This window comes from Phocoena phocoena, chromosome 11, assembly GCF_963924675.1.
Source record: "Phocoena phocoena chromosome 11, mPhoPho1.1, whole genome shotgun sequence".
Classification (NCBI taxonomy): domain Eukaryota; kingdom Metazoa; phylum Chordata; class Mammalia; order Artiodactyla; family Phocoenidae; genus Phocoena; species Phocoena phocoena.
Window position 1 is genome coordinate 67,739,914 of NC_089229.1, and position 23,583 is coordinate 67,763,496.

The 23,583-nt window shown below is 37.5% G+C and overlaps 1 protein-coding gene across 1 annotated transcript in view; it reads left to right on the forward strand.

The window, feature by feature from the left end:
• The window catches only part of NELL2 (neural EGFL like 2), a 384,960-nt gene that overhangs the window by 355,352 nt on the left and 6,025 nt on the right, over positions 1-23,583 (forward strand). The window contains exons 17-19 of the mRNA XM_065887857.1: positions 8,398-8,591; positions 10,077-10,253; positions 11,756-11,980. Of these exons, the coding sequence (XP_065743929.1) occupies positions 8,398-8,591; positions 10,077-10,253; positions 11,756-11,980 (596 nt within the window). The remainder of the gene's footprint in view (positions 1-8,397; positions 8,592-10,076; positions 10,254-11,755; positions 11,981-23,583) is intronic.

Below are 23,583 nucleotides of genomic sequence, written 5' to 3' on the forward strand. Positions count from 1 at the left end.
AATATGTCATGCCACTCCTTTCTGGGTTGCAGAGTTTCTGCTGAGAGATCAGCTGTTAACCTTATGGGGATTCCCTTGTATGTTATTTGTTGTTTTTCCCTTGCTGCTTTTAATATGTTTTCTTTGTATTTAATTTTTGATAGTTTGATTTATATGTGTCTTGGCGTGTTTCTGCTTGGATTTATCCTGTATGGGACTCTCTGTGCTTCCTGGACTTGACTATTTCCTTTCCCATATTAGGAAATTTTCAACTATAATCTCTTCAAATATTTTCTCAGACCCTTTGTTTTTCTCTTCTTCTTTTGGGACCCCTATTGTTCGAATGTTGGTGCGTTTAATGTTGTTCCAGAGGTCTCTGAAACTGTCCTCAATTTTTTTTATTCTTTTTTCTTTATCGTGCTCTGCAGTAGTTATTTCCACTATTTTATCTTCCAGGTCACCTATCCGTTCCTCTGCCTCAATTATTCTGCTACTGATCCCTTCTGGAGAGTTTTTAATTTCATTTATTGTGTCGTTCATCAGTGTTTGTTCGCTCTTTAGTTCTTCTAGGTCCTTGCTAAACGTTTCTTGTATTTTCTCCATTCTATTTCCAAGATTTTGGATTATCTTTAGTATCATTATTCTGAATTCTTTTTCAGGTAGACTGCCTATTTCCTCTTCATTTTTTAGGTCTGGTGGGTTTATGCCTTGCTTCTTCATCTGCTGTGTGTTTTTTTGTTTTCTGTTTTTGCTTAAGTTACTGTGTTTGGGGTCTTCTTTTCGCATGCTGCATGTTTGTAGTTCCTATTGTTTTTGGTGTCTGTCCCCAGTGGCTAAGGTTGGTTCAGTGGCTTGTGTAGGCTTCCAGGTGGAGGGTACTAGTGCCTGTGTTCTGGTGTATGAGGTTGGATCTTGTCTTTCTGGTGGGCAGGTCCATGTCTGGTGGTGTGTTTTAGGGTGTCTGTGACCTTATTATGGTTTTAGGCAGCCTCTCTGCTAATGGATGGGGTTGTGTTCCTGTCTTGCTAGTTGTTTGGCATAGGGTGTCCAGCACTGTAGCTTGCTGGTCGTTGCATGGAGCTGGGTCTTGACGTTGAGATGGAGATCTCTGGGAGGTTTTTGCCATTTGATATTATATGGAGCTGGGTGGTGTCCTGTAGACCAGTGTCCTGAACTTGGCTCTCTCACCTCAGAGGCACAGCCCTGATGCCTGGCTGGAGCACCAAGAGCCTGTCATCTGCATGGCATTCCAGAACTTGCCAACTTGTTATATTCTTCTATTCATCCTCCCTCTCTTCTTCTGCTAGTATTGGAGGGTCTCCTGAAGAAGTGGGGGGCAGCTGCGGCTCACTGCAGGGACAAAGAAACGGCCGGCGGCAGTTCTGGAGAGTACTCACCAATCTGAGCCCTCCTGGAGGCTGCCATTTTCTTACCTTCATTCCTTTTTCTGGCTGAGTAATATTCCATTGTATATATGTACCACATCATCTTTATCCATTCGTCTGTCAGTGGGCATTTAGTTTGCTTCCATGACCTGACTATTGTAAATAGTGCTGCAATGAACATTGGGGTGCATGTGTCTTTTTGAATTATGGTTTTCTCTGGGTATGTGCCCAGTAGTGGGATTGCTGAGTCATATGGTAATTCTATTTTTAATTTTTTAAGGAACCTTCATACTGTTCTGCATAGGGGTGTATCAATTTACCTTCCCACCAACAGCACAAGAGGGTTCCCTTTTCTCCACACCCTCTCCACCATTTGTTGGTAGATTTTCTGATGATGCCCATTCTGACTGGTGTGAGGTGATAACTCATTGTAGTTTTGATTTGCAATTCTCTAATAATTAGTGATGTTGAGCAGCTTTTCATGTGTTTCTTGGCCATGTGTATGTCTTCTTTGGAGAAATGTTTTGTTTGTTCTTCTTTCTCTGCTTCCTTTAGGTGTAAGATTAGATTGTTTATTTGAGCTGTTTGTTGTTTCTTGAGATAGGATTGTATTGCTGTAAACTTCCCTCTTAGAACTACTTTGGCTGCTTCCCATAGGTTTTGCATTGTTGTGTTTTCATTGTCATTTGTCTCTAGGTATTTTTTGATTTCCTCTTTGATTTCTTCAGTGATTTCTTGGTAATTTAGTAATGTATTGTTTAGCCTCCATGTGTTTGTTTTTTATGTTTTTTTTCTAGAGAATAGGTCCACTTTATTTGGTTCAAAAATATTTTTATATATAACCATTATTATGAAATGCAGGATTGTCAAGAAAATGTAGATGGTCATTAAGAATTTGTCAAATAGATTATTCTATGCTGGGTTCGGTGATAGAAGTATCCCTTAATTGATTTTCCCCAAATTAAGATGAGCAGCTAACCCTGAGATCTTTGGCCCAGGAAGGAGTAGGTGAGGAATAGCCTGCTGTCTCAGATGCAGAATGCTTCTGGAAAGGACAGTGAAGAACTTGCTGGAGGAGATGGACCTCTGAAAAATCGTTCCTTTCTGCTTTTTGCACTGCGGATTCTTCCATCCAGTTCTTCAGCACATATCTAGGATTAAAAGTTGTCATTCTTTTTCTTCTTTCAGAATCTGAATCATTCATGTTACTCTTCAGTCTCCAAAGGTACTGGGACACCCAGGCAGGAAAGAGTTTGTGCTTTGAGATCATTTTCAGTGCCCAGAATTGCTGAGGAATGCTGAGCTCCTGTAACTGGCTTTGAGTGATCTCACTGAGCTGCCGAAATGTCATTGTGAAGTCAGCTTCTGTCTTTTCCATGAGATGTAAGAGAAATGCAATTAAATCATCATCACCCTTGCTTTTTCCAAGTAATTCCAATTTGGCTTTGAACAATTCTCTAAATCTTGTATCGTAAAGAATGGGATACCCTGAGCAGCAAGTTGCTTTTGCCTAGGATCCAGTAATGGGTTTAAAGCTTGTAACAACTTGTTTAAATTAAACATTCCAATATTAGCCTGATATCCTATTTTTATCTTCTTTCATCATCAGATGTGTTTGGTACAAAATCTGGATTATAGGCCTCCATAAAATCAAATGGACCATAGTCAATTGTAATGGGTAACAAACTGAAGTTATCAATATTACAAACACCATGAGCAAAACCAGCAGACATCCACAAGGCAATAGGCTGTGCCGTCTCAGACACCACAGTAGAAAAAAAAATCCAAATATCTGTTAGGTTCCTTGACATCTACTGAGGGGAAGTGTTCCTGTATGATGAAGTCTAATAACATCCTTAGTAAATCCAATTCACCATAATGAGCCAAAATTTCTAACGATCCAATTCTAAACCATGATTTTGCAACACGCAGTACTATTGCACCTCGTTCTTTCACAACGTTTCCATTGTAAAATTGATCTCTCCATACTGCATCATCACTTACAACCAGACTTGCAGCTCTGCTAGTGGGAATTCTGAGATAGTACATAGCCTCACTACACAAAAATTCTCTCATGGAGGAACGAAGCACAGCTCTGCCATCGCCGTTTTGGGAGTATGGGGTTTTTCCTGAGCCTTTTAATTGGAGCTCCCACTTTTCACCCTGCCTGTTCATGTAAATTCCAATAAGATGGGCTCTTCCATCGCCGAGCTGATCTACCCATATCCCAAACTGGTGGCCCCCATATCTGTGAGCCAGTGGAATGGATCCAAGTACTATCTTTTCACCACTTACAAGCTGGATAAAAATCATCTGTTTCTGAGATAGATAAATCAAGGTCCAAAATATCTTCTAGCACTTGCTTTGAAACTGCTACAAGATGTACTCTTGATTTGAAAGGAGTGGGGAAGGCAATTGAAAAAACACAGTTTTTCACTTAACGCACATCATTTTCTTTAACAGGATCAATTGGCAACACAGCTATAAGTTTTTCAGAGGAGAGCGTCCAAAAGTCGGGAGACGAGGCTAATCTAACTTCTCTTTCACAATAGCCCTGCTCGGGGTTTGACTTGTTACTGTAAAGATGCAAAAGGCTGGCACTTCCTTCAAGGCCAGGTCGCCATAAGGAGCAGACGACGGCGTGGCAGTTAACACCCGAGAGAAGCAGCCGTGGAAACTGGAGCCTCCGGATTAGGCAGCAAAACGGGAACCCGATCCTTTGCGTCCTACTTCTGCCTAAATACGCAGAAGGAAAGTTCGTGATTGTTCGTCGGGCACCCTGGGGCATTTCTAGATGACAGCCGGTCTAACACGGGTGCATTTTTGTGGAGATTGCCGGAGGCACCAGCTGGGCGGGGTTAGGGGAGGCCGCTCCCCATGAGGAAGATCACGCTGGTTTCTCCCGAGCCTGCGGTGGGTGGGCGGGGTTACGAGGGGGTCCAGCCACCGCACCACCGCTCAGCTCCCTGCAGCCGCTCCTCCTCCTGCCGGGCGGGAAGCGCCCTCGGGAGGTTTGTTTTTTATGTATTTTCCCCTGTAACTGATTTCTAACCTCATAGCGTTGTGGTCAAAAAAGATGCTTGTTATGATTTCAATTTTCTTAAATTTACTGAGGCTTGATTTGTAATCCAAGATGTGATCTATCCTAGAGAATGTTCCGTGCACACTTGAGAAGAAAGTGTAATCTGTTGTTTTTGGATGGAATGTCCTATAAATATCAGTTAAATCTATCTGGTCTATTGTGTCATTTAAAGCTTGTGTTTCCTTATTAATTTTCTGTTTGGATGATCTGTCCATTGGTGTAGTGAGGTGTTAAAGTCCCCCACTATTATTGTGTTACTGTCGATTTCCTCTTATATAGCTGTTAGCAGTTGTCTTATGTATTGAGGTGCTCCTATGTCGGGTGCATATATATTTATAATTGTTATATCTTCTTCTTGGATCGATCCCTTGATCATTATGTAGTGTCCTTCCTTGTCTCTTGTAACATTCCTTATTTTAAAGTCTGTTTTATGTGATATGAGTATTGCTACTCCAGCTTTCTTTTGATTTCCATTTGCATGGATATCTTTTTCCATTCCCTCAATTTCAGTCTGTATGTGTCCCTAGGTCTGAAGTGGGTCTCTTGTAGACAGCATATATGTACATCTTGGTTTTGTATCCATTCAGTGAGCCTGTGTGTTTTGGTTGGAGCATTTAATCTATTCACGTTTAAGGTAATTATCGATATGAATGTTCCTATTACTATTTTCTTAATTGTTTTGGGTTTGTTTTCGTAGGTCCTTTTCTTCCCTTGTGTTTCCCACTTAGAGAAGTTCCTTTAGCATTTGTTGTAGGGCTGGTTTGGTGGTGTTGAATCTCTTAGTTTTTGCTTGTCTGTAAAGCATTTGATTTCTCCATCAAATCTGAATGAGATCCTTGCTGGGTAGTGTAATCTTGGCTGTAGGTTCTTCCCTTTCATCAGTTTAAATACATCATGCCACTCCCTTCTGGCTTGTAGAGTTTCTGCTGAGAAATCAGCTGTTAACCTTATGGGAGTTTCCTTTTATGTTATTTGTCGTTTTTCCCTTGCTGCTTTCAATAATTTTCCTTTGTCTTTAATTTTTGCCAATTTGATTACTATGTGTCTTGGCATTTTTCTCCTTGGGTTTATCCTGTATGGGACTCTCTACACTTCCTGGACTTGAGTGGCTATTTCCTTTCCCATGTTAGGGAAGTTTTTGAGTATAATCTCTTCAAATATTTTCTCTGTTCCTTTCTCTCTCTCTTCTCCTTCTGGGACCCCTATAATGCGAATGTTGTTGTATTTAATGTTGTCCCAGAGGTCTCTTAGGCTGTCTTCATTTCTTTTCATTCTTTTTTTCTTTATTCTGTTCCGCAGCAGTGAATTCCACCATTCTGTCTTCCAGGTCCCTTTTCCGTTCCTTTGACTCAGTTATTCTGCTATTGATTCCTTCTAGTGTATTTTTCTTTTCAGTTATTGTTATTGTTCATCTCTGTTTGTTCGTTCTTTAATTCTTGTAGGTCTTTGTTAGACATTTCTTGCATCTTCTCTATCTTTGCGTCCACTCTTTTTCCGAGGTCCTGGATCATCTTTCCTATCATTATTCTGAATTCTGTTTTTGGAAGGTTGCTTTTCTCCACTTCATTTAGTTGTTTTTCTTGGTTTTTATCTTGTTCCTTCATCTGGTACATAGCCCTCTGCCTTTTCATCTTGTCTATCTTTCTGTGAATGTGATTTTTGTTCCACAGGCTGCAGGATTTTAGTTCTTGCTTCTGCTGTCTCAGTATTTTTAAAGTTGGAATTTCTGTATACTATAGTAGGTTTTTCAAAGTAGAATATATACTCTTTATGTATATATTATGTATATAATGCAGGAATCTTATATTGTGATAAAACTATATGTAAAAATGAATTCCAAAATTCTATACTATCATTCAATTGAGAAGTTTCTGCACTGGGAAACCCAGTATAGATAACAAGCAGGAAAGTTAAGTTCAAATTAATTCAAATCTCATAGGATAGCAAAAGGTAATAGTCCATTATGATGTTTTTGCCTATATATTTCTCCAGGCATGACAAGTACATGCCAACCATTGTCGTAAGCAACTTTTTATTCTATTTCTTCATTGTTAATGTACTTTATTTAAGGGTACATATGTTCTTTGTACCTATATATCATCTTTTCTTTGTCTTCTGCATCAAATCCAAGGACATTGTCTGCCTTTAACCAAACAAACAAAGAAACCTGTTAGCAGAGCTTTTATTTTAAATGTAAGGCAAAATGAAATGATTGTAAAAATCCAGCCATTGCCATTAACAGAATAGTGTCCTTATATTAGTGGATATTTAAAGACTTAAATATATAAAATATATATATAAATATAGTGGATATTAAAAGTGTAGTAAGAGGTATTTGTAAAGATTGTGATCAAAGAGACCAAACAACTATGGTTAATGTTTTTCTTGCTTACCATAATTGCTAATTACAAAAATACTTAATGGGAGACAAATATCAACTCATCAAAAATACCTTATTATTTGGATTAGACCAAATATAGACGTGTTTTACAAAATTCATTTCTATTACCAAGAGAAATTTTTTTTCTGATCTGATATACATGTATGTGTATATATATATATATATATATTTTTTTTTTTTTTAATTTTAATATATCCTCATGCTGGCTAAGAGTTATTTTTTTGATCATAGTTTTTAATTATAAGCAGTACTATCCTTGACAAATCAAGCTATAATAAAGTTTACTGTAGTTATAATAGAAACCTTTTCAGCTGTCATCTCAGTTCATTGGTTTTATTGATATGGGAACTAATAAAAATCAAAGGACGTAGAGAGAAATAATCATGTAACTTATTTTCAGGAAAACATATATGACAGAATTTAAGTATTTAAGAATTTAAATGTGGCTAAAGTATAATCTTGACCAGGCATGTCCCCAACAATGTTGAAATCAAACCGTTTAAGGAAGATAGTTACTATACTGTATAATTTTGAAGGGAAATCAGTGTACAGTTCTTCTAGTTAAAAGCTATATATTCCATCTTCTCTCTAACCCACTTTTCCTGCTGTGATTTAATTCTTTATTTCTTGACCTTTACTCAGATGAAAAAGGAAATAACTCCTTACTGCCACTCGTACAATATCCCTGAAATGTATTTTGGCTTGTGACCTTTAAATGGTGCAGATAAATAAAATGAATCTCATATCTTCATATGGACCTGATCTGTGGGTCAACATATGTTTGCTTTTCATCTGTATGAAAATGCTTTGATTGTGATTGTCATGGAATAGGTGAGGTCAGGTGAAGAATGGGAAGCTGCCAACTGAGGCAGGAGATGAAACTATCTGAAATGGGAAAGTTAAGAACTGGGGGATTCTTTGTGCGAGAGATGGTAATTGCTTATGGTCACTTGCCCTTCCATGGGTGAGAAGCAGGGTGTAAGGACAGTGTGAAAATGCCTGGACTGTTAAGGGAAGAACACCTGGGCAGTACACTGGAAAGAGCTTACATATGGGTGACACAGCTGTGAGAACAGGGCTTGAAACTGAATAAAAATGCCTCAGGTCTTCCATGACATTTCATTTCCCACTAAGAAAGGATTTTCTGTAAGCACCATTTTAACACTGAGGATGATTTCCTCAATTAAAAAAAAATAGGCACTTTTAGAATTTCCACTGCCAAACTGTTTGTGTTTGAAACATTGAGTCCTATTTGTAACTTTCAAAAAATATAAATGTTTCATAAAGCCTAATGGTATTTACAGAGATATAAAAGTTAAAAATCTAGCCAAGGTTATTTGGTGTTTGAAACTAAGCATGATAATATTTTTGTGTGAAATCCCTAGACCATTAACATTGCTTTAGTCAGCATTAATAGGAAATGCATGCCAGTGAGATGAAAATTAATTTCCAGTTGAATGCTTTATGTTGGGAGACAACTTGCCTGATTGCAGTTGTTTGAAACGGAGCATATTCTAAGCACTTTGCCTGCTGCCTTTTCTTGGCTGTAGATATTGACGAGTGTGGGACCGGGAGGCACAGCTGTGCCAATGATACCATTTGCTTTAACTTGGATGGTGGATATGATTGCCGATGTCCTCATGGAAAGAATTGCACAGGGGACTGCATCCATGATGGAAAAGTTAAGCACAATGGTCAGATTTGGGTGTTGGAAAATGACAGGTGCTCTGTGTGCTCGTGTCAGGTTAGTATAAACAAAACATTGTAACCATTTTTATTGAGGTGTAATTTGCATATATTTCAAGTGTACAGCTTGATGAACTTAGACAAATGCATATGTCCATTTAACCATCACTCAATTAATAGAACATTTTTACCTACCCAAAATGTTGCCTCAGTCCTTTCTTAGTCCCATAGCCCTAGCCTCGAGCAAACACTGCTTCCAGTTTGTATAGATTAGATTTGTATTTTCTAGAGCCTCATATAAATGGAATCATATAACACAGTTGGCCTTCCGTATCTGCAGGGTCCCCATCCATGGATTCAACCAACTGTGGATTAAAAATATTTGGGGAAAAAAATTCCAGAAAGTTCCAAAAAAGCAAAACTTTAATTCCCCCCACACTGGCAACTGTTTACATAATATTTACATTGTATTAGATGTTATAAGTAATCTAGAGATAATTTAAAGTAAACGGGAGGGTGTGCATAGGTTATGTGCAAATACTATGCCATTTAATATAAGGGACTTGAGCATCCATGGATTTTGGTATCCACGATACCAAGGGAAGACTGTCCATACTCTTTTGTGTCTGACGCCTTTCTCTCAGCATTATGTTTTGACATTCCTTTATATTCATTACACGTATCAGTAACCCATTCCTTTTTATTACTGAATAGTATTCCATTGTATTGAAATACCACAATGTGTTTATTTATTCATATGGTAAAATTTTGTTTCTAACTATGCTAATGTTTCTATAGTCACAATATCATATTTGAATGAATGCATAAATGAAACCATAATGAATATGCTATGGCCTGTAAGTGAAAAATATCTATTTGGGTTATATTTCAGTTTTAGAGAGGTGTTCTATTATGTATACCCAGTTGATAATAGACATTTGAATTATAGTTAAATGAATAATACCAAGGACTCAACTATTATTAAAGAAATTGATAACAGCTTGTACAAATCATAAGGTTAAAATATTCTAGAAACTTAATAATATGTAAAACTTGTTGACTAGCTACCAAATATAAACATATAAGCCCTCACACAAAACAAAATTTAGTTAGTATTCAAATTACTATATTAATAAACAAGTAAATGTATATTTATATATACATACACAATTTATTTACACATAAGAGCCATGCAGTGGTTATCATTTTAACTGGTTAGTTCTGAAAATTTTCTTTCCAGTCAAGTCATTTAAAGAGTAATGTGTGGAAAGAAAATTGGAAGTTCTCCAGCTTAAGTAATTTCTGGGTGTTAGCTACAAAATGGAATTTTAAAGAAAATCAGTTATATTGGGTAAACAGTGTGAGTTATCTCAACTTCCAAATCAACATCTGAGATTATAGATATAGTATGTAATATATATAAAATGTATATATGTGTGTGTATATACACATGTGCACACACACAGATACACACATACATATGATGTTAGTATATTGAGAAGTGGAGGTTTTTGGTAACTGCTTTTTTCCCCTTGTCATACAGAATGGATTTGTAATGTGTCGACGGATGGTCTGTGACTGTGAGAATCCCACGGTTGATCTTTTCTGCTGCCCCGAATGTGACCCAAGGCTGAGCAGTCAGTGCCTCCATCAAAATGGGGAAACCTTGTACAACAGTGGTGACACCTGGGTCCAGAATTGCCAACAGTGCCGCTGCTTGGTAAGTTCAGCTACGTGAATTTCAGGGAAATGTTTAAACCCAGAATTGAAATCGTAAAACAACCTTGCCCTGCCCCCCTGCACCGATATTTGGTACCTGGCCATAGTGTTGGGAGTTACAAAAAGTGAACCTGGTTAGGATGATAAGGTGATGGTTATGCATTCAGGGCCTGAGAAGGAATATCTGGGGGTAGATGAGGTACACCATGTCATGTCAGGCTTTCAGGACTATCTCCAGAGCTCAAAAGAAGAAAAGGCTCTCCTGACTTCTCAGCTTAGGTTTACTTAGAGACAGTTATGAACAGAATAATGGCATTCAAAAAACATCACTTTTTCCAGTAGACCTTTTGTTAATCCATTTCTATCAATTATGCTTAGATGTAAGAAAACAAAAACAAAAAAGCACACTTTTTTTTCTTTCTAAAGATTGTTACTGTCAATGCTGTTCTGGTGGGCACCCTGTTTTACACATAATATGGATATGCAATAAATACTAGAATCTTCGAATCGAATGTATATATTTATGAAACTTCTACTGGAAACAATAGGTTAAAAAGAAAATGAAGACTTGATAAAGAAAATGAAGACTTGATAGGGAAAATACCAATCATTTTTTCATTTAAACAAATTTCTTATTTCTTTCTAGTGGTGTAAATAAAAAGGAAAATTGGTCTATATGTCTTTATAGAAGAAAGTTTCACAGATGCTACTTTTAAAGTTAGGACTAGTTTCCTTTCTATTTGTGTGAAGATATTTTTAAGGCAATGCTTTTTTGTTGCTTCCTTTTTATACTTTCAACCCAAAAATCAATTGAAAGAGCAAGGTCAGTTTCTGTACCTGAAGGCTGCTTTCATCTCCAAGACCCTGAGACTCAGAATTATGAAGAAAATAGGAAACAGGTGGGAACTAAATTTTAAAAAGGTCCAATTCACACAATTTTCTCATGTGGAATAAAAAAGACTGAAATCAGCTCCTAGTTTCGTTTTGTTTTTTCCAGAGTCCCTACACTGAGGAACGTATAAATGAACAAAGAAAAACTGTCAAATTTCCTTCATATTTCAGTTTACTTTCTTGTCAGTGGACAAAACTTTGTTTTTTCAAAAGGGAATAAGTGAGAAGGTAGGGGGAAAAGATTGTGAAAATGAAAAAAGCATCTCATAGGCAGAAACTAAAAACCTCTTCTGTAGTAAACAATTCTCCTTTGTCATGGGAAAGAGAAGGGCATGCAAATTTGTTTGTTTTAAGAGAAAGAGTTTTTGCTTTCCTTTATTGTTTTTCTTGTTTAACCCCTGAAGACTGTTTTATAATCCATCTGCAGTATAGGTCTCATCTCTCTGATAGGGATTTTGTGGATTCCCTGCAAGATTCATAGCTGTGAAGGTCTGAGTATAAGTGTCCATCAAATAAATTGAGTATTCGGTAAACACTGCTCTCTCCCTCCTCACCTCCCTCCACGCCCTCCCTCCCCCTCCCTTTGCCCTTGTTCATCTGCTTTCCTTATAGCAAGGGGAAGTTGACTGTTGGCCCCTGCCTTGCCCAGAGGTGGAGTGTGAATTCAGTGTCCTCCTAGAGAATGAGTGCTGCCCGCGCTGTGTCACCGACCCTTGCCAGGCCGACACCATCCGTAATGACATCACCAAAACTTGCCTGGACGAGATGAATGTGGTTCGCTTCACTGGGTCCTCTTGGATCAAACATGGCACTGAGTGTACTCTCTGCCAGTGCAAGGTAAAGCCCATTCATTATATTCAAGTGGGGAGCACTTGGCCAGCTGCACCCAGGATTCACAGACACTAATGTGCTTAACCTGGCCAATGGGAAGCATCTTCTTTCCTATTTCCTGTTCAAACAGAGATGGGAGCAGGGCCACTCAGCTTTATTAGTGCCAAGGCTGACTGTCCCGTGCATCCTCTAATGCATATTCAGGGAGAAGCAGGTGCTTGGTCAGAAACCAGAATGATGGGTTACTAATATCACCAGAACAGAAAGAACCTACGTAAATTGCCCTAAAGCATCTAACTGTACACATCTTAAAAAAAAATAGTACAACACCAAACTTCATGTTTCTTTCATGATAGAAGACAATATTATTTTATTGATTTTTATCTAGTCCTTTTATGAGATAAGATATATCAGCAAAGTGAACATATTACGTTTTCCAAAGTGAAAATCAATATGGCAAAAATGGGCATATTTCTTGGTTTGTGGTGGTGAGTTACATTGAGTTGAAAAATTTAAGATCTGTTGTTTACCATATTTTATTCCTACGGCTGGAGAAAAAATCATTATAAAGATTTTTCTTTTTATTCTCATAGGAAAATAGAGCATTGTGCCTTTTGCTTCACTGAGAATAGAAATACTGGTAATGTAGACAAAGTATATAGAATTCACAGATGGTGACAAAGTTGAAAGCATTAGAATCAACACTAGAACTAAGTAAATAATCTGGAAAGCTTAACAAGAAGAAAGCAAAGATGTCAGATTTTTCCCACCATAGCACAGCCAAATATCTATAACTGCTCTGGTTCTTTAAGTGAGCATTTCCATTTAATTGTTTTTTTTCAATAGAGCAATTTCATTCAGATTCATGTAGTACAAATTTCTTACTAGAGTGGCTTGATGTAACAGGACAAAGAAATGTGAAATGCTTTAAGTTTTGAGATGCTATTATCTATTTCAAACAAAAATTTCTAGCTCTTTCAATTAATGCAATTTGTCAATCAAGCACAGCTTTTCGGGGAACATTTAATGCAGTTTTCTAAAAGTGCATTAGCACATTTGGAAGTTACTTTTACTACTAAAAGTTACTAATAATGTATATGCAGTGCTGCTTTAATATACATTTTTTAAAATAGATCTTTACTGGAGTATAATTGCTTCACAATACTGTGTTAGTTTCTGTTGTACACCAAAGTGAATCAGCCACATGCATACATATGTCCCCATATCCCCTCCCTCTTGAGCCTCCCTCCCACCCTCCCTATATACATTTGATATGAGTACATTTGAGTACATTTAATGGTGCATTATCTAGAAACTTCAGCATTCATGACCAATAGGGAAATACTTTCTGACATTTAATTGCCAAATAGAGTTGAGACTCTTTACACTCTTTATCTAACTGTTAGATTATTGTTCTGAGCAATGTCAACAAATACATATACCAGGTGATAGAATGTAAAACCAGATACAGCTCAGACAGGTACTTCCAACAAGAAAGATGCATTCAGTAATAGGCAGAAAAACATTAGAGTGTTTTCTGAGGAAAAGAGTGTGAATGAGCTTGTCATTCACCACCTTACAAACAACTACTAGGATTTTTTGGCTTATGATAGAAATATAGTCCAGAAAGTGTATTTTGACATTAAATTCATTTCTTGTCAGATAAGTGCCGATTCTCAGAGGTTACTATTTGATGCCATTTCCCTCTTCCCTTCTTATTAACTAGGAGTTATAAGAATATCCTCAATGTTACCAAATGAATCCCTAATACTCATCTTATTATGTTTATTTTGTGCTATTTTAAAAGTCAAACTTATGCCAAACAAGCTTGAGACATTTCATTGGAGGTGAGCATCCTTTACAATTTGGTGCTTTCAGAGCACTGTTTTCACTTATCATCTCCCCATCCTACCACTTCTGAGTTATTTGTTTTAGTCAATAAATACAAATTATGTGGGGTATTGTGCCAGAACCAGGGTAGAATGATAAGCAAAAATGGGTACAATCATTCCTGGAAATTTTTGCCCAGCAGCTTCTAGAGCTCTGCTGTCCAGTACAGTAGCCAGTAACCACACATGGCTATTTAAATTCATTGAAATTAAGTTAAAAATCCAATCCTCAGTCACACTAGCAGCATTTCAAATGCTCACACATGCTAGTGGCTCTCATATTAGATAGCAAATATAGAGAACCTTTCTATCGCAGAATACTGTATTGGAAAGCGCTGGCCTAGAGGTGAAGAATGTGGCATCTGGAATCAGGCTACCTGGATTGAAAGCCTGGTCAACCTCACTAGCAATGTCACCTCAAGGGATATTTATTAATCTCTCTGTGGCTCCATCTTTCTCATCTAAAAATGGGAATACTGATAATACTTACTTAGGAATAATTATAGTACCTACTTGAGAAAGTTGCTATAAGAATTAAGTGAGAAGATCCATACAAAGTTTCCGACACATTTCATATGCATTCAGAGTAAGTGCTCAATAAATGTTGACTATTATTATTGTAAGTAGTGGAGTATAGAAACATTAATTAAGTCATGAAACAGGTAAAGACAACATTACAAACTCTGATGGATGCTCTAAAGGAACGTTGCACTGTGCTAAGAGGCTGTACAACGCATGAACCAGTTTTACTTCCTGAGGAATTAAGAGTTAGCTGGGAGAAATACAGTTATGAGTTTCCCTACCCTTTTTAAAGATCTCTTCAAATGTAATTTGCTTAGCTTAAAAAAAAATGTTTCCTCCACTCGGAAGTTGAATTCTTGCATCAAAAAAGAATTACTAATTTTGTCTTTCCTAAATCTAATAGAGACTACACACCCTTATGATGGGTCAGAGAGTTTTCAGGCAATTATGTTTTGAGCTCCAGACAATAAAGAGGGATGTACCCAGTTGAGAAATAAAGAGGGAGGAGGTATTAGAGAGTCATTCCCTTTAATAAATTATCACTGAGTGGGACACTTGGGAAATTGGAAACTGGAGGGCCACGTTTAACTCCTGGGGAGACTAGATATAATACTGAGATAATTGAGGTATGGAAAAAAATAGTTTTATATAGATGAAGCTCCTAACTTTCTAAATGTTGCCTTCATCTATTAGAAACCATAAACTTAAAGTTTGGAAAGTGGACATCTGTGCTAAAATTAGAATAGATAACTAAATTTATCTATGGAAAGAAATACCCCATTAATAAACAATATTATAATGAATACTTTAATATGTGATCAGGAGAGCTTCGCAAATCAAAACAGGAAGAAAGGATTATTCTATAAATACTGGAATGACTGGACAGCAGTTTGAAGGATGTAAGTTGTATATACTATTATATTATGTATCAAAACAAATTCCATGTGGAAAAAGTGATAAATATTAAAAATAAATCAAAGCAAAGATAAATAATCAAATATTTACCAAAATTCTTGAAGGAATATGCCTTTTCTAATTTAAAAGTGATAAAATCTACCTCAAAGAAAATTTAGAGCTTCTATAGATAAACAAAATTAGCAAAATAGATCACAACTAGACACTAAAAGATATTTTCAACAGACATGATTTCTTTATTAGATTAAAAATATATGAAAATTAATTTTAGAATACTTATTTCCCCATAAATAAATCAACAAAGGATGAATAAACAATTTACTAAAGAATACAGCTATCAAAAAAGAGGAAATCAATAGGATTTGAGAAGATGGTGGAAGAGTAAGAGGCGGAGATCACCTTCCTCCCCACAAATACATCAGAAATACATCTACACGTGGAACAACTCCTACAGAACACCCACTGAACGCTGGCAGAAGACCTTCAGACCTCCCAAAAGGCAAGAAACTCCCAACGTACCTGGGTACGGCAAAAGAAAAAAGAAAAAACAGAGACAAAAGAATAGGGACGGAACCTGCACCAGTGGGAGGGAGCCGTGAAGGAGGAAAGGTTTCCACACACTAGGAAGTCCCTTTGTGGGCGGAGACTATGGGTGGTGGAGGGGGGAAGCTTCAGAGCCATGGAGGAGAGCACAGCAACAGGGGTGTGGAGGGCAAAGCAGAGAGATTCCCGAACAGAGGATCGGTGCGACCAGCACTCACCAGCCCAAGAGGCTTGTCTGCTCACCCGCCGGAGTGGGTGAAGGCTGGGAGCTGAGGCTCAGGCTTTGGTCCGATCGTAGGGAGAGGACTGGCGGCGTGAACACAGTCTGAAGGGGTTAGTGCACCACGGCTAGCTGGGAGGGATTCTGGAAACAAGCCTGGACCTGCAGAAGAGGCAAGAAACTTTTTCTTGCCTCTTTGTTTCCTGGTGCGCAAGGAGAGGGGATTAAGAGCGCTGCTTGAAGGAGGTCCAGAGACAGGTGCGAGCCGTGGCTAACAGCGTGGACCCCAGAGACGGGCATGAGACGCTAAGGGTGCTGCTGCGGTCACCAAGAAGCCTGTGTGTGAGCACAGGTCACTCTCCACACCTCCGTTCCGGGGAGCCTGTGCAGCCCGCCACTGCCAGGGTCCCGGGATCTAGGGACAACTTCTCCGGGAGAACGCACGGCACGCCTCAGGCTGTTGTAACGTCACGCTGGCCTCTGCCACCGGGCTCGCCCTGCACTCCGTGCCCCTCCTCCCTCCCGGGCTGAGTGAGCCAGAGCCCCCGAAGCAGCTGCTCCTTTAACCCGGTCCTGTCTGAGCAAAGAACAGACACCCTCAGGCGACCTACCCGCAGAGGCGGGGCCAAATCCAAAGCTGAACCCTGGGAGCTGTGCGAACAAAGAAGAGAAAGGGAAATCTCTCCCAGCAGCCTCAAGAGCAATGGATTAAATCTCCACAATCAACTTGATGTACCCTGCATCTGTAGAATACCTGAATAGACAAAGAATCATTCCAAATTGAGGAGGTGGACTTTGAGACCAAGATAGACTATTTTTTCCCTTTTTCCTCTTTTTGTGAGTATGTGTACATTTCTGTGTGAGATTTTCTCTGTATAGCTTTGCTTTCACCATTTGTGCTAGGGTTCTGTCTGTCCATTGTTTTTTTTTTTTTAAGTTTAAAATTTTTTTTCTTAATATTTTTTATTTTAATAACTTTATTTTATCTTATTTTATTTTATCCTCTTTCTTTCTTTCTATTTATTCTCCCTTTTATTCTGAGCCGTGTGGAGGACAGGCTTTTGGTGCTCCAGCCAGATGTCAGGGCTGTGCCTCTGAGGTGGGAGAGCCAACTTCAAGACACTGGTCCACAAGAGACCTCCCAGCTCCACGTAATATCACACGGCAAAAATCTCCCAGAAATCTCCATCTCAACACCAGCACCCAGCTTCACTCAACAACCAGCAAACTAAAGTGCTGGACACCCTATGCCAAACAACTAGCAAGACAGGAACACAATCCCACCCATTAGCAGAGAGGCTGCCTAAGATCATAGTAAGTCCACAGACACCCCAAAACACACCACCAGACGTGGACCTGCCCACTAGAGAGACAAGATCCAGCCTCATCCACCAGAATACAGGCACTAGTCCCCTCCACCAGGAAGCCTGCACAACCCACTGAACCAACTTTAGCCACTGGAGACAGACATCAAAAACAACTGGAACTATGAACCTGCAGCCTGCAAAAAGGAGCCCCCAAACACAGTAAGATAAGCAAAATGAGAAGACAGAAAAACACACAGCAGATGAAGGAGCAAGATAAAAATGCACCAGACCTAACAAATGAAGAGGAAATAGGCAGTATACCTGAAAAAGAATTCAGAATAATGATAGTAAAGATCCAAAATCTTGGAAATAAAATAAAGAAAATGCAAGAAACATTTAACAAGGATCTAGAAGAACTAAAGAGAAAACAAGCAATGGTGAACAGCACAATAAATGAAATTAAAAATACTCTAGAAGGGATCAATATCAGAATAACTGAGGCAGAAGAATGGATAAGTGACCTGGAGATAAAATAATAGAAGTAACTACTGCAGAGCAGAATAAAGAAAAAAGAATGAAAAGAAATGAGGACAGTCTCAGAGACCTCTGGGACAACATTAAACGCACCAACATTTGGATTATAGGGGTCCCAGAAGAAAAAGAGAAAAAGAAAGGGACTGAGAAAATATTTGAAGAGATTATAGTTGAAAACATCCCCAATATGGGAAAGGAAATAGTTAAGCAAGTCCAGGAAGCACAGAGAGTCCCATACAGGATAAATCCAAGGAGAAGCATGCCAAGACACATAATAATCAAACTGTCAAAAATTAAATACAATGAAAACATATTAAAAGCAGCAAGGGAAAAATAACAAATAACACACAAGGGAATCCCCATAAGGTTAACAGCTGATCTTTCAGCAGAAACTCTGCAAGCCAGAAAGGAGTGGCAGGACATATTTAAAGTGATGAAGCAGAAAAATCTACAACCAAGATTACTGTACCCAGCAAGGATCTCATTCAGATTTGATGGCGAAATTAAAACCATTACAGTCAAGCAAAAGCTGAGAGAGTTCAGCACCACCAAACCATCTTTACAACAAATGCTAAAGGAAATTCTCCAGGCAGGAAACACAAGAGAAGGAAAAGGCCTACCATAACACACCCGAAACAATTAAGAAAATGGGAATAGGGACATACATATCGATAATTACGTTCAATGTAAATGGATTAAATGCTCCAACCAAAAGACACAGACGGGCTGAATGAATACAAAAACAAGAGCCATATATATGCTGTCTACAAGAGACCCACATCAGACCTAGGGACACATACAGACTGAAAGTGAGGGGATGGAAAAACATATTCCATGCAAATGGAAATCAGAAGAAAGCTGGAGTAGCAATTCTCATAGCAGACAAAATAGACTTTAAAATAAAGACTATTACAAGAGACAAAGAAGGACACTACATAATGATCAAGGGATTGATCCAAGAAGAAGGTATAACAATTGTAAATATTTATGCACACAATGTAGGAGCACTTCAATACATAAGGCAAATACTAAGAGCCATAAAAGGGGAAATCAACAGTAATACAATCATAGTAGGGGACTTTAACACCCCACTTTCACCAATGGACAGATCATCCAAAGTGAAAGTAAATAAGGAAACACAAGCTTTAAATGATACATTAAACAAGATGGACTTAATTGATATTTATGAGACATTCCATCCAAAAACAACAGAATACACATTTTTCTCAAGTGTTCATGGAACATTCTCCAGGATACATCATATCTTGGGTCACAAATCTAGCCTTGGTAATATTAAGAAAATTGAAATCGTATCAAGTATCTTTTCCAACCACAACGCTGTGAGACTAGATATCAATTACAGGAAAAGATCTGTAAAAAATACAAACACATGGAGGCTAAACAGTACACTACTTAATAAGGAAGTGATCACTGAATAAACCAAAGAGGAAATCAAAAAATATCTAGAAACAAATGACAATGGAGACACAACGACCCAAAACCTATGGGATGCAGCAAAAGTAGTTCTAAGAGGGAAGTTCATAGCAGTACAATCCTACCTTAAGAAACAGGAAAAATCTCAAATAAACAACCTAACTTTATACCTAAAGAAATTAGAGAAAGAAGAACAAAAAAACCCCAAAGTTAGCAGAAGGAAAGAAATCATAAAGATCAGGTCAGAAATAAATGAAAAAGAAATGAAGGAAATGATAGCAAAGATCAATAAAACTAAAAGCTGGTTCTTTGAGAAGATAAACAGAATTGATAAACCATTAGCCAGACTCATCAAGAAAAAGAGGGAGAAGACTCAAATCAATAGAATTAGAAATGAAAAAGAAGAAGTAACAACTAACACTGCAGAAATAAAAGGAGCATGAGAGATTACTACAAGCAACTATATGCCAATAAAATGGACAACCTGGAAGAAATGGACAAATTCTTAGAAATGCACAATCTACTGAGACTGAACCAGGAAGAAATAGAAAATATAAACAGACCAATCACAAGCACTGAAATTGAAACTATGATTAAAAATCTTCCAACAGACAAAAGCCCAAGACCAGATGGCTTCACAGGTGAATTCTATCAAACATTTAGAGAAGAGCTAACATCTTTCCTTCTCAAATTCTTCCAAAATATAGCAGAGGGAGGAACACTCCCACACTCATTCTACGAGGCCACCATTATCCTGATACCAAAGCCAGACAAAGATGTCACAAAGAAAGAAAACTACAGGCCAATATCACTGATGAACATAGATGCAAAAATCCTCAACAAAATACTAGCAAACAGAATCCAACAGCACATTAAAAGGATCATGCACCATGATCAAGTGGGGTTTATCCCAGAAATGCAAGGATTCTTCAATCAATGTGATAAACCATATTAACAAATTGAAGCATAAAAACCATATGATCATCTCAATAGATGCAGAGAAAGCTTTCGACAAAATTCAACACCCATTTATGATAAAAACCCTCCAGAAAGTAGGCATAGAGGGAACTTTCCTCAACATAATAAAGGCCATATATGACAAACCCACAGCCAAGATCATCCTCAATGGTGAAAAACTGAAACCATTTCCACTAAGATCAGGAACACGACAAGGTTGCTCACTCTCACCACTACTATTCAACAGAGTTTTGGAAGTTTTAGCCATAGCAACAAGAGAAGAAAAAGAGATAAAAGGAATCCAAATTGGAAAAGAAGAAGTAAAGCTGTCACTGTTTGCAGGTGACATGATACTATACATAGAGAATCCTAAAGATGCTACCAGAAAGCTGCTAGAGCTAATCAATGAATTTGTAGCAGGATACAAAATTAATGCACAGAAATCTCTGGCATTCTTATACACTATTGATGAAAAATCTGAAAGTGAAATTAAGAAAACACTCCCATTTATCATTGCAACAAAAAGAATAAAATATCTAGGTATAAACCTACCTAAGGAGACAAAAGACCTGTATGCAGAAAATTATAAGACACTGATGAAAGAAATTAAAGATGATACAAATAGATGGAGAGATATACCATGTTCTTGGATTAGAAGAATCAACATTGTGAAAATGACTCTACTACCCAAAGCAATCTACAGATTCAATGCAATCCCTATCAAACTACCAGTGGCATTTTTCACAGAACTAGAACAAAAAATTTCACAATCTGTATGGAAACACAAAAGACCCTGAATAGCCAAAGCAATCTTGAGAACAAAAAATGGAGCTGGAGTTTTCAGGCTCCCTGACTTCAGGCTATACTACAAAGCAACAGTAATCAAGACAGTATGGTACTGGCACAAAAACAGAAATATAGATCAATGGAACAGGATAGGAAGCTCAGACGTAAATCCACGCACATATGGTTACCTTATCTTTGATAAAGGAGGCAAGAATATATAGTGGAGAAAAGACAGCCTCTTCAATAAGTGTTGCTGGGAAAACTGGACAGGTACATGTAAAAGTATGAAATTAGAACACTCCCTAACACCATACACAAAAATATACTTAAAATGGATTAAAGACCTAAATGTAAGGCCAGACACAATCAAACTCTTAGAGGAAAACATAGGCAGAACACTCTGACATAAATCACAGCAAGATCCTTTTTGACCCACTTCCTAGAGAAATGGAAATAAAACCAAAAATAAACAAATGGGACCTAATGAATCCTAAAAGCTTTTGTACAGCAAAGGAAGCCATAAACAGGACCAAAAGACAACTCTCAGAATGGGAGAATATATTTGCAAATGAAGCAACTGACAGAGGTTTTCTCTCAAAAATTTACAAGCGTCTCATGCAGCTCAATATCAAAAAGACAAACATCCCAATCCAAAAATGGGCAGAAGACTTAAATAGACATTTCTCCAAAGAAGATATACAGACTGCCAACAAACACATGAAAGAATGCTCAACATCATTAATCACCAGAGAAATGCAAATCAAAACTACAATGAGATAGTATTTCACACCGGTCAGAATGGCCATCATCAAAAAATCTAGAAACAATAAATGCTGGAGATGGTGTGTAGAAAAGGGAACACTTTTGCACTTGTTGTTGGGAATGTAGATTGATACAGCCACTATGGAGAACAGTATGGAGGTTCCTTAAAAAACTACAAATAGATCTACCGTATGACCCAGCAATCCCACTACTGGGCATATACCCTGAGAAAACCATAATTCAAAGAGTCATGTACCAAAATGTTCATTGCAGCTCTATTTACGATAGCCAGGACATGGAAGCAACCTAAGTGTCCATCAACAGATGAATGGATAAAGAAGATGTGGCACATATGTACAATGGAATATTACTCAGCCATAAAAAGAAACAAAATTGAGTTATTTGTAGTGAGGTGGATGGACCTAGAGTCTGTCATACAGAGTGAAGTAACTCAGAAAGAGAAAAACAAATACCATATGCTAACACATATATATGGAATCTAAGAAAAAAAAAATTCGTGAAGAACCTAGGGGTCAGACGGGAATAAAGACACAGTCCTACTAGAGCATGGACCTGAGGATATGGGGAGGGGGAAGGGTAAGCTGTGACAAAATGAGAGAGTGTCATGGCCATATGTACACTACCAAATGTAAAATACATAGCTAGTGGCACGTTGCTGCATAGCACAGGGAGATTAGCTAGGTGGTTTGTGACCACCTAGAGGGGTGGAATAGGGAGGGTGGGAGGGAGGGAGATACAAAAGGGAAGAGATATGGGAACATATGTATATGTATAACTGATTCACTTTGTTATAAAGCAGAAACTAACACACCATTGTAAAGCAATTATACTCCAATAAAGATGTTAAAAAAATAAAAAACATAGACTGTCATGTAATACTGCAAAAAAAAGAGGAAATCAGTGTTTTAAATTATTGACACTTAAATATAAACTAATTATTATTTTCACATACTGCGGTAAAAAAATATTTCACCATAATTTCCAATGCTGACAGAGGTGTACTGGAATTGTAATTCTTATGCAATGTTAGTGACATTGAAAAATACATGTCAGGAACCACACATACATCTCCTTGCCCACTCCCCGTCCCTACAAAAATGTCCAGAAGATCCTACTAATCCTGGGTCTGAGAATCCAACCTAAAGAAATAATCTAAAATATGGAGCAAACTATAGGCATCGTAATATTAACCTCAACATTAATTGGCACGCAGAATCAAGGAAGAAATCAAAATAGCCAACAAATGAAAAATGGGTTAAATAAATTATGGTAACTCTGTAACATATAACATTATATCATAATTATATAATATGTAATTATATGATTGCATTATTCAATTATTCATGTACTAACAATGCTTATAATAAAAATCAAGATAAAAATACTATGTGTGATTACATATGCACTTTGATTACAAGAAGGTTGAAAATAAAGGAATATGAAGTGAATTCTATTAGGACATACTAAAATATTGACAATAGTGGGATTTTAAATTATTAATTTTTATATAGATTATTTATAGCCACATATTATATATGAATATGTAATTACATATATTTATTTTATCTATAGTATGTGTAATTTATAAACATATTAATATATTAGTACCATATAGTGATTGATAAGTAAATAATAAATATATTAAATATAAATAAGAGTAAAATATATTATATATGCCATATATAAACATTTTACTGAAAGCTAAAAGTCAGCTGTCTT